The sequence below is a fragment of the Watersipora subatra genome, chromosome 4 (genome assembly GCF_963576615.1).
Source record: "Watersipora subatra chromosome 4, tzWatSuba1.1, whole genome shotgun sequence".
NCBI lineage: Eukaryota > Metazoa > Bryozoa > Gymnolaemata > Cheilostomatida > Watersiporidae > Watersipora > Watersipora subatra.
This window is the reverse complement of record NC_088711.1, coordinates 19,377,953-19,390,153: the sequence shown is the minus strand read 5'-3', so window position 1 is coordinate 19,390,153 and position 12,201 is coordinate 19,377,953. Positions and strand designations below refer to the sequence as shown.

Sequence of the window (12,201 nt, the reverse complement as noted above, 5' to 3'; positions counted from 1 at the left end):
ATTGCTGTTTTTCAGCTTTGCTATTATTTCCTTTTTCCACTCCATTGTGGTCCTCACACTCTTCCTTTTTGGCTTCTCATCACTGCTGACTTTCTTGGGGCCCATTATTAATAAAAAATTGGTCACACAAAACATGAAGTAAAGTTTTTGCACAAAACGTACATCTATCCACATTCACGTGGTGACAAAAATTGGTGCATCCGAATATATGTACCAATTCTGAAGCAAAATATTCTCGTATTTCTCGTTCGAGTTTTGAATTGTTGGAGTTTGGATTTGTTCAAGCACTAAAGTTCCACCGTATGTAGTTCACTAGTTCACAATGCTGCCTTCAATGTTAAACTTTTTATTTTGATGTCCGCTAAGTGGGTGATGCTATCACCTGATTCAACACAACTCCTTGTATACCCAAATATACCTTATCAAAAAGGGAAACTACTCAAACTGTTATGCAAGTCTGGGAAAAGAAAGGGTAACACATTTCATTCTGATACACTACAAGTATACAAGCACAAACTAAGTGATGTTACACTGCTTCAATTATCTTTCGTCGTTTTATAAAAAATTTTCATTTTATTCTGTGGCATAAAAGTATATTACTTCTTTTGCAGAGACCGTCATTAGTCTGGTGCTTTTTAAAAAGTAGTTTTGCTATATTGTTAGTATTGCATGATTTTCCAGTGTGAAATATACGCTATAACCTAGAGAGTATAAGTAAATTTTCCTTGTAATTTATTTTCAGGTACTTTGCTGCGTTCCTCTGCACCGCCATTCTGCATGATGGTTTTTTTCCTAAGGAGGAACTCTCAGTAGAGTTTCTGGAACTCCTCATAGTTCACCCCTTACAGATACAGGTGTGTTATTGCTTGAGTATCGGCTATACTTGCAATGCTGGTCATGTCATTCATTCCAAACTGCATTTGGTTTCCTATTATAATTATGAAGACCCTTTCATTCTGGCCAAATGCATCCTGTACCGATCCTTTCTGTACTTTTTGTGTGAAATTATGATAGAGGAGATCTTCTTTTACAAATAAAACCTCCGATAAGTTGAAAATGCTACATCATTACACTCTTGACATGAATGAGCTTCTACTGCATGATATATTTTAGGTTTGTACCCCTTTGAAGGAACAAGTGGGGGTATTTCATGACCCATTTAAAACACTGCATATCGTGTCTCACATGGATAGTAAAACCTCAGGATTATAACACCTCAAGTATAAAACCATTCAGACTTGACAAATAACGAGCGAGTCGATAACTTTTAAGTTCAATAAGATATTGTAAGCTTGAACACATAAAATAGTATTATAGACACCAGCAACGTAAAGAATAATTACTAACCTGAAATAATAATAAAGAATAAGTATTAACAAAATAAGTCATAGATGATAGTCAGTGAAAGCTTGGACTCAGTGTCATCGTCGTTGTATTGAATTTTCTTTTTTTTTTTACATTCTACTAACAAATTTACCAACCACAGCTTTACAATTGCCTAATATGTTCGCATCCTTGATTGGAAGTATGTATTATAAGCTATCACTAGGAATATTTGGGGTTCTTTATCCCTTATTTTATATCAGCCAAAATCGGGACTTGGCTCAAATAGATATCCATCAACATAGGACAAAGATGATTCATACACATGCATCCTTTTTGGTAAATATAAATTCAGTGAAAACTATCTTGCTCATTCAGCTCCCTCTTGGCAACTTTAAACTGTTTGAAGTCTGATTGGTAACGCAGTATTTAGATTATATGAATTAGTTTAATCTGTATGCAAGCATCAAATACATTTTTATTCGGGTGCATATATTGAAGTCCAACCTGTATTTAAACAATAAATTGTCTAGCATGTGATCCTTATGGTTTTGCTCTATTAATTTAAGACTATGTTTAGGATTTGTTTAAAATTTTCTAGCAATCTCCTGCTTATTTCACTGACCTCTTGACCCTGCAGTTTTTATAGACTAGGGTGCAAAGGATGAGCGCTATATGATGGACCTTCTGTATAACTAAGACTGTACTATGTACCGAAGTACAAATAGTTATCTGAGTATTTGTCAATTTCAACAGGTGGCATTCTATGAGATCTTTGCTCAGATGTGGGTACGTAATGGCCTACAAATTAGAGGTCAAGCTATGACATATACTCAATGCCATTTCTGCAACTCGCTCATCGATCTTGATCTCTATCTCCTGCAGGTGAGAGCCTTATGGATGGCCAACCATCAGCCCTTTTAGTTGCCAGCCATTTTCGGCACTCAAAAAGCCTTTTTATAGGCTGCTGTATTGTAAAAGGTTTTTAATTCTATATGTTGTTTGTTTATGATAAGTTGAAAGAAAGAATTTTTTTGCTTTGTTATTTTTGACATGTTGGACAAGGAATGTTAACAGCGAGTTTGAGTAACCTACTTTATTATCACTCATGCGATTGCTCTATGTGATAACTCTATTACCTTGGCTTTAGGTGGGCTGCAGCTATTTGAATGCAGACTATTTCATCAACACAGTACTGAAAGCATTCCATGTTGAGCATTGGAATCTGCCCATAGAAGCTTCCTCGAGCCGGGAGAATATTGAGACACACCAGGACGAGTCTATGCTTGAAGGTACATTTTATTATGGAATTTTTAGGGTTTAACATTTTATCCTGCCAAAAACGCCTTTTTGTGCTATTATACAGTCTTTATTGAAATTATATGAAAATTTTTGTGTTAATAATGAATATTAACGATACATTTTATTGAAGCTCTCTGTTGCTAACATGTTGACACACGGTACTAAAGTTGTAAATCTTTAAGCCGTTCAATTAGAGCTTCACGATTTACAAAAATCTCTAGACGATTCGATATTGCAAATAGATGATTTGTGTTATATTGCGATATTATTAGTATGCAACAAACTTGTAAATTTTAATTAGTATTTTAACTTCCGACCATGCTATTTTGTGTTTGTGGTAATTAGAAATATTTATTTCATGAATGCTCGTGTGCGTGGAAGGTCGTGGAACGAGTTTTTTATAAGGCTAGAAGACCCGTGTGTTTTTGTTGCCCTCTAAACATGATTTATTCTATTGTATTTTATGTTATATATATCCGTGGTTTGTGGTTACAACATCCTGTGATATCAACCTTTTTGTTTTGACTACATTATCTATGTTGTTAATATCACCTTTTCATCTTGCCTGCAAATAAAGGCTTTTTTCAATTTTTTAAATATCTCAATTCAAGATAGAACTCATGGTTATCAGCACTTTAGTTCCAGTATTGCACAATCTAAAAATCGGTAGGTATGATGAGATAAACCGCCATTACACGATTATATTGTTTATACCATTGGTGATATCTCTTTAAATTGTGGCAATTTTCAAATTGTCCACCTTAAAAACCACCTCCAAACCATTAAATCTCTTTATTCAGCTCTACATTCAATAGACATTCAATAGACAAGTTTCAAGAAATAAAACATTTAGACAACTGTGAAATAAATTGAACAAGATTTTGTTGAAGCTATATTTGATGCTAGGGCTATATTTGATGTTAGGGCTATATTTGATGTTAGGGCTATATTTGATGTTAGGGCTATATTTGATGTTAGGGCTATATTTGATGTTAGGGCTATATTTGATGTTAGGGCTATATTTGATGTTAGGGCTATATTTGATGTTAGGGCTATATTTGATGTTAGGGCTATATTTGATGTTAGGGCTATATTTGATGTTAGGGCTATATTTGATGTTAGGGCTATATTTGATGTTAGGGCTATATTTGATGTTAGGGCTATATTTGATGGCAGTAGGAGCGGCCGTGGTGGGCGACTATAACTGAATAATTAGTAAGATTACATGTTTCATTTCTCTTAGACGCATTTAGGGCATGTACCAGTTTGCTGTCTTCATCGAGGGGAATATTGTCTCTGCTTTTACAGGAGCGCTGACAACTTTGGCCATGCTTCTGTGTATCCGCACCTACAGCGGAGAGTCAACAAGCGACATCATGCACTCAGAGATAGTGACTCTGCTCTGTATGAGTGACAGGACCTACAGTCAGCTCTGTGACTCTATTCCAGAGAAGTCTGGCTCAAACAATCCTCCCGCTGACCTCAAGTTATACCTTCAAGAGGTTCTTATTCAGCCATAAATGGCTCTGACTTTCTGCACTATTCTGTGCACTATTGTTTGGTTCTACTAAACTCTGTTATGCTTTTGGGTTCTCTTCGCGTACCCTAGAGGAGGTCTAGGGTATAATATGTCAAAATATCAGAAAATACTTAAGACTTCTCAATAAGCTTTCATGTTGTTCGAAACGTATCGGTTTAATTGAAGTAATCTTCTGTATGCCATTGTCAACGATGTTCGGCCGACACAGTAATTTGTCTATTGACAAAAGATGTAAGAAAAAGAAAATTATTAAAAGTTATACAAAAAGGTCTTTTTTTCCAATACTTAATAATTTTACTTGATTATTTTTTATTTTTTGTCTAATTTGCTTTGAATGAAATGGACCGGTAATAATGAGGTTCATATCTGTCGATGCCCGACGAATGAGTTCATAAGAACAGACACCCAACGCATTAGTTATAAAGTAAATGTTTGGTTATCATAACCTGAAAACGTTAAAATATTTAGAAAGATCCTCAGTCATCGCTTTTAATGATACTATGACACGCATCTGCTTGTCTACTGTCAGCTGTCCTTACCTGACCTTGTTATTCAGCGAATACACCATTGTGTACTCCAATGAATGTAATATAAGCTGCTAAAAATCTCATACAAATGTCAGGGGTACACAATTGAACTTTGAACTCTTCACTTGCACCACAATTTCACACCTTTTACGAGTGGGAGTCCAAAAGCACCCATAATTATGACTTAATTGGAAGTCTGACGTTTCCATCTTTCTTCTTGGCACAGTGTTCTGCATTTGAGTAAGCTGATGTGACTGAAAGATCCAAAAGAACCAGCTACATATTATGGTTTAATTTCTATTCATAATTTTCTAACCTTTAACTATGAGGAAAAAATAGTGGAAACAACATTGATTGCATATACTATAATTATAATTGATAGAAGTTGAGTACTGTCTAAACTTTAAATGCAGGTGGCTGATTACAATGCCCCCGGATTCAATGCCAGCGGGAAGTTACAGCAGGGAACCTACTCACCTAAGCCTGAGATTTGGCTCAAACAGTTTGACCCTTTGCATATCATGCTCCGTACCGTCCATCGTAGAGAATTTCAGCAAGCCATGGACAGATATACTGAATTGTAAGTCTGCAATTCGTCTGCATATCCGTCATAACGTTATGATCATATCAAGCTTTTTCTGTGTCTCCAAACTTATATAAAAGTATGGTTATAACCTAGAAGCTCTACATTGTTTATAAACATTTCAAGCATAATTATGTCTACAATAAATGTATTGTGAGGTTCTCGTCGCCCGTATCATGTACTCTGACTCTGAAGCCATTACGTGGAAATCAACATTACTCCATTAATAAACCTCATATAAGAGCTATGAACTGATTGGGTTCCTCTGAATTTATTGCATGGGTTTTTGTCTGAATAGACTTCACAACACTAAAGTTAGTACAAATTTCAAACATGGTTCCACTCAATCTGACTTTGATATTTGTAAAAAAGTGCTCGAAACTACATTATTTCGTATGTAAACTGAAAATTTAGACTTTTACCCATAAAAGATGGGTGAACTTTAAAAGAATGACCTAAAGCTCAAGTAAATTTAAGCAATTAACAAATCGGATCATTTCGATGGGGAAATAATTAAAAATCGTCACAGTATCACGTTACAAACCTTTTTAAGTAGAGTAGGATTATAAAGCACTTTGTTGTGAAATTGTCATACCGTTGTAGTGTGCACAACTCGAAAACTTTTCCCCAAGGTCAGACGCCCTGGCCTCCTCTTAGAATACCTGACCGACCTTTGAAGGCATACAGCGGTCTCTATGACATGCTGCACTCTCGGTCCTTGCTGACCTTCTGCTTCAACTTACTCCACAAGGTCAGCCTGCTGCCACGTGTCTCGCACAGTTGATTGTTGCAGTGCTATGAATATTAGTGTTTTCCTGAGTTGATCTAGCCTTCCATGCTGTTCACTTTGATAGGGGTGTATGCACATGCTCACCCACTGCAATTGACAAAATGTGATGGATCTCAGTCTGAGTTATTCCATAGATAAGAATAGAAGCCTTTGCTGAGATAGATGGTTAGTTTTTTTAAAAATGCATTTGTCTCTAACCCTCTAGTTCATGCACTTATTAGCTGATCTTGGTGAGATGGAATACTGTCCTCTCATTATGTAGGTCTATACGTATAACCCTTGTATAAAGAAACATGCAAAGTCCATAGTCAGCAGTACATAGTCCATAGTACATAGTCTAAAGTACATAGTCATAACTAAAACACAGATGGTTCCCTACTTACGAACATTCGAGTTACGAACAACGGTACATACGAACAGGTCTGCGCGTAGGCACTACTCAGAAGCACCACCCAGCATCCACCTTTCTCTGCCCAGTTCGTTGCAGTGCATAGGTGCGTGAACGTATCTCCAGTGCGCAAAGAACTTTTTTATTTTTACTGTACGTATTGTAAAGGGATTTGCCGGTCTTTACTTGGCGCGATCAAGACTAATAAATAAAGAGAAGAGAGTGTTTCATTTCAGCTTTTAATTAGCGAAGGAAATTTCACCAGCCGAGGAGCGTACGGCTATCTGCTCTGCTCAACTAAATGAGTGCACTCCTTTATATACAATAATATCAACCGTTCCGTCTAACTGCAAACGGTAAGAACACCGGCTAACAAGGTGAATAAATAGGACCGCTAGCGCGTTGTTATGACAACAATATAAGTGACGATAAGTGATAGTGTTATGACGGTATATCAGATATAACAATAGCATATTGAGTGAAAAAACGATATAGTAAATGGACAACACATACAAAAAATAAGACAACAACGATAAGTGATAGCATAACGATTAAAACAACAATATAATTAAAAGGACAAGACTTACAATAAATAAGAAATGCAGTGTCATGGCCCGGTGTCCACCACAGTATTCTCTCGATTTTATTAAATATTTGTTTCAGTACAAACCAATACAGGTTACTTATACAAGCCTTAAACATACTTATATAAACCTTCAATATACTTATATAGGCCTTAAACATAAATTATAATACAAAATATAGCACTGAAGCGACTTACGAACAAATTCACTTTACGAACAATCGTTCGGAACATAACTCGTTCGTAGGTTGGGAACCGTCCGTATATTCTTTAGATCTCAGCACAAAATTTAAATCTTTTTTGCTGCCAGGACTGTCCGATTGTTTTAATACATTAATTGCTAGTCTCAGCAATTTAAGGTGTATTTTTACCCGCAGCTAGATGGTCTCTATAATTCTAATAAAACTCTGAAATGATTATTTTCTGAATTAGTATGAATTCTGCTCAATAAAAGTTGAAACACCAATATTTGTACGGACCAGGATGTTTACAAACTGAGCATTCCAAGGATATATAGCATAATATGGCCGTCTGTGTTACAACTACTTGTACTTGTTGAAATCGTGTTTTGCATGCACTAAATGAAAGGGTTATTAATATTGCCTGGAACTGAAAGGGTTATTAATATTGCCTGGAACTGAAAGGGTTATTAATATTGCCTGGAACTGAAAGGGTTATTAATATTGCCTGGAACTGAAAGGGTTATTAATATTGCCTGGAACTGAAAGGGTTATTAATATTGCCTGGAACTGAAAGGGTTATTAATATTGCCTGGAACTGAAAGGGTTATTAATATTGCCTGGAACTGAAAGGGTTAATTTCTGTGTTTATTAGTTTTTTAGTGCTGTTTCATGGATGCTTTTTTACTAAATGACAGCGTTTAGTTTTTAGTACTGTTTGTGGTATTTCCTTCTCAATCTTATTTACCCAGTACAATTCATTATATAATATTTGTAAGACTACATATGGAAGCTGTGTGATTATGATGCTTAATTTCTTTTCTCATGGAAGAACATGACCACATTTCAATTTCAATTCTTACCAGTCGTTTGTGTGAAAGGAAAATCTATGAAATAGAATGCTGTGAACCCACACAGCTAAGTTCAGGTATGAGCTTATCTCTTTTCATGTGTTACTTATATTTGTGCCATGTATAGCGTTACGTCTATTTATAGAAACTGAACAGCAAAATCAGCACTGTCACCGAGCCTTCTCTCTACATGGTCATCTTTTTTATGCAGCTTATTGTACATGAAATGGAGCCTGATACTCAGATGGTAAGTGCCCTTTCTATAACATGTGATTGTAGTACAGTAGGTATGATGGGAGGATACTATTTATACATACAGTCAGTACTGTTACTGCAGCCTCGACAAAGGTCATATCGTAAATTTACTAAAGGATCTGTTAGTTTGTGTTGTTCTAAATAATGGACATTAAAAAAGATGTATCAATGGTCAATTCTCCCATTTTATGAAAGCTGTTGAGACAAACATCTTTCTTATAATTTAAGGTAATGCATTCGTGGAGTAAACTTATCACTGCGCTTATCTATTTATAGACTTATCTACAGTTATTAAATAACATCTGCTTATAGTGATGAAGATATGGATATCCTTAGTTTTTCTGAGTATAAGTATTTTTAAATAGTTTATTGTCCTTTGTTGCCTTACAAGGCATGTTGTGATGTAATTGCAGCGTTATAAAAATTTTGAACAATCATGATTGATGAAGTTTTTTTATTTTCTTTCTGAAACATGCTGAAACATGGCACTAACTAAAGATATAACCTCATATTTACATAAGCTAAGAATATAAGCTATGTACATAATATGTAGCTTTGCGTAGCTTTAATACATTTTTAGCTGATAATTTGGACATAAACTAAAAATATAAACTCATATTTTTAGCTTATGTACAAATAATGGGAACACCTAGAAAAACAGAATAATACAATATCAAACTAATACATATCCATTAATGTTATGCTGTTGTTGTTTTTATTATTATTATTGTATTATGGAAGGCCTACTAGTAGCATAGCATGCTAGCATCTGTTGAGAGTCCTTATAGCAGATGAGACCCACAGGACTCAGATATATAAAATCCCATGAAAGTTGACTTTCTAATTTAGCACCTGTACTTGTTAGTAGCTTTAGTAGCGATGTGCTGTTTATCATAATTATCGACTGCAACTCAGTAGGTCATTCAAAGTCGAGGATGTTTCAATGTTTGTAGGTTGGTTCAGCAATGGCTAGCAGCTGGTTTCCTTATGGTACTGTCATGGAAAATCTAATACATACTATTGGCACCGTAACCGTGCATATACCCTCGTCGAGGCGAGACAAGGAACAACGTAGGGATACGATGATGGATGTTGAAGAAACTGGAGTTGAGCAGAATATACAGACAATGTTTTCATCACACACCAATTTGTTTGGCAGTCAAGGTAAGTCACTTGGTATGAGTCACCCTGTACAATATTATATTGGGTTGTGTATATGGGCCACGGCAAAGGGATGCTTTCGGATTTCCTACGCATAGAAGTATGCGTACCCCCTTAATTTGAGGAGAATTATGGTAGTTTTGCCTTGACTGGGGTACATGATAATCGAGTTGAGTAGTATCCATTGACAGTAGATAAATGCATGCATAGTGATGCATCAACAGAGTTCGTGGCTTCAAACGCTTATAAATACTATTACCCTTGGCAGTCTCGCGCAGTGTGAGAGATTGTCATGGTGTGATGGTGTAGTGGTTAGTGTCCTGGGCTGTACATAGGAGTATCCGAGTTCAATTCCCATGCGAGGCAATTTTTTCCAAGCGCTCTTAGGCTTGTGGTCTCAGACAAATGGATGGACGGGCACTGCTCTTATTATAGTAAAGATTTTAATGATTTAATATTCCGGTAATCAATCACTCGCCTCATAAGAGTCACATTTGATGCATTCCAAATGTCTTTTATGATTGGTTCATGGGTCTATGATGAAGTAATTTTGTGTTGCTCAAATATTGTTGAAACCGACACATAGAAGGTAACTCCAAAAGTCTATGGATACAAAGAGAACTATTGGGTATTTCATTGCACTATAGAAATATTTTAGCATTTCGTAATACATACCTCTCTAGGGTACGCATAGAGAACCCGCAAGTACCCTATACACCTTTGCTATTTAGATTATACGATATGTCTGGTTACACGTGCTCATACTTCCTGCTGTGTGTCATCCCACGGTTGCATGTGTGTCATCCCATGGTTACATGTGTGTCATCCCACGGTTGCATGTTAGTCATCCCATGGTTACATGTGTGTCATCCCGCGGTTACATGTGTGTTATCCCATGGTTACATGTGTGTCATCCAATGGTTACATGTGTGTCATCCAATGGCTACATGTGTGTCATCCCATGGTTACATGTGTGTCATCCCATGGTTACATGTGTGTCATCCAATGGCTACATGTGTGTCATCCCATGGTTACATGTGTGTCATCCCATGGTTACATGTGTGTCATCCCATGGTTACATGTGTGTCATCCAATGGCTACATGTGTGTCATCCCATGGTTACATGTGTGTCATCCCATGGTTACATGTGTCATCCCATGGTTACATGTGTGTCATCCCATGGTTACATGTGTGTCATCCCATGGTTACATGTGTGTCATCCCATGGTTACATGTGTGTCATCCAATGGCTACATGTGTGTCATCCCATGGTTACATGTGTGTCATCCCATGGCTACATGTGTGTCATCCCGCGGTTACATGAGCTCCTCATTGACAATCCAGCTACATGTAGTGGGCTGCTGCTTGAACCAATAAAAAATTCTAACATGGCCGCTAGCCAGTCTTAAACTTTAAGCAAACTGCATGAATAGCCTAAGAGCTATTCCTACCGTAACCATGGTTTGTGAGTCAGTGAGCCTTAGCTTATTTTCCATCGTAATAAAATAGCATCATTATTTCGACTATTTTTTGGAGACCAAAAAGCTGTCATTCATTTGTGATTTATGGATCTACATGGGAGTGTCCTCAAGAAGTTGTTATAACTTGAAAGGGCTAAATAATCACTCCTCTTTTTTGCGTTGAACGAGCCACTTGCTACGCTCCCATACTAACGCAAGTCAGATGGTTGACATATCGCAAAAATGAGCTAGTAATTTTGTTTTCTCAATGCGAAGCTGTAGAGCCCACAAGGAGTTCATACTACAACAGTGGGTTATTAGAGTCAACCAAATTAATCACAGAGTTATTCACGTTGTGCTGCTAAGACGTTCATAAATGTTTGGGAGCATTTTTATTTTTTTACATGTGTTTTTGTTTCTATCAATATTACTATCAAAAAGACTGCATAATAACTATTGTGTTCTGTTATTGTATTATGTTTAGTGAACTACAGGTGAAGCAGAATATAGTAAGAGAAGAGACCATCTTTTTTTGTTCCTATTTATACCTATTTATTACAGCAGAAATGGTACGATTGCTTCAAATGGGACGAGACAGTCGATCTACTCCAGGTGCTCTGGCCACTCCTGCACCAGTAGTAGCGGTTGCCTCTTCTTCCAGGTAATAAAGCATCTATTTTCTGTTAATATGTTTGTCTTTTTTGCTGCTCTCAAGGCGGAATGTGCAGGGCACACTGGGAAAATGTGAAAAATATGGGAAAAATCTTCTGTCCCTGACGCTCTAACAAGCCCAATCATCTTTCAAAGATGAGCTTCCACAAAATTTTTGTAGATTTTATCAGAAAGCATCGGTATTTATCAATCATTTGCAATCGTTTTTGATGTTTAAGTTGATCTGACTGCCAGGATGTTCCTATATTAAAATCGATAAAACTTCATCGCAATTAAAACGCTTCAGAAAAAAATACGTGCAAATTGGTGACACTAGTTGTTACCGTAGCGATAGTTGATATCAGCTACTGCGTTCAAGTTGAAGCATTATGAGTTTCTATTCTATCGGTCTTTTTACAATTGTAGATGTCATAATCATACTTTCACTTGATCTTATTGTTCTAATTGCGATTAAGTTTTATTAATTTTAATCTTGAAACATCCTGGCAATCAGATCGCCTTAAAAATCAAAAACAATCGCAAATGATAGAAAAATAGTACCGATACTTTCTGATGAAATCTACAAAACATTTGTGTAAGCTCACCTTT

The 12,201-nt window shown here is 36.4% G+C and overlaps 1 protein-coding gene across 1 annotated transcript in view; it reads left to right on the top strand.

The window, feature by feature from the left end:
- The window catches only part of LOC137392902 (E3 ubiquitin-protein ligase UBR3-like), a 65,156-nt gene that overhangs the window by 22,472 nt on the left and 30,483 nt on the right, over positions 1 to 12,201 (top strand). Inside the window, exons 12-20 of the mRNA XM_068079262.1 lie at positions 743 to 854; positions 2,080 to 2,208; positions 2,474 to 2,615; positions 3,934 to 4,127; positions 5,106 to 5,272; positions 5,879 to 6,026; positions 8,212 to 8,313; positions 9,275 to 9,479; positions 11,503 to 11,602. Of these exons, the coding sequence (XP_067935363.1) occupies positions 743 to 854; positions 2,080 to 2,208; positions 2,474 to 2,615; positions 3,934 to 4,127; positions 5,106 to 5,272; positions 5,879 to 6,026; positions 8,212 to 8,313; positions 9,275 to 9,479; positions 11,503 to 11,602 (1,299 nt within the window). The remainder of the gene's footprint in view (positions 1 to 742; positions 855 to 2,079; positions 2,209 to 2,473; positions 2,616 to 3,933; positions 4,128 to 5,105; positions 5,273 to 5,878; positions 6,027 to 8,211; positions 8,314 to 9,274; positions 9,480 to 11,502; positions 11,603 to 12,201) is intronic.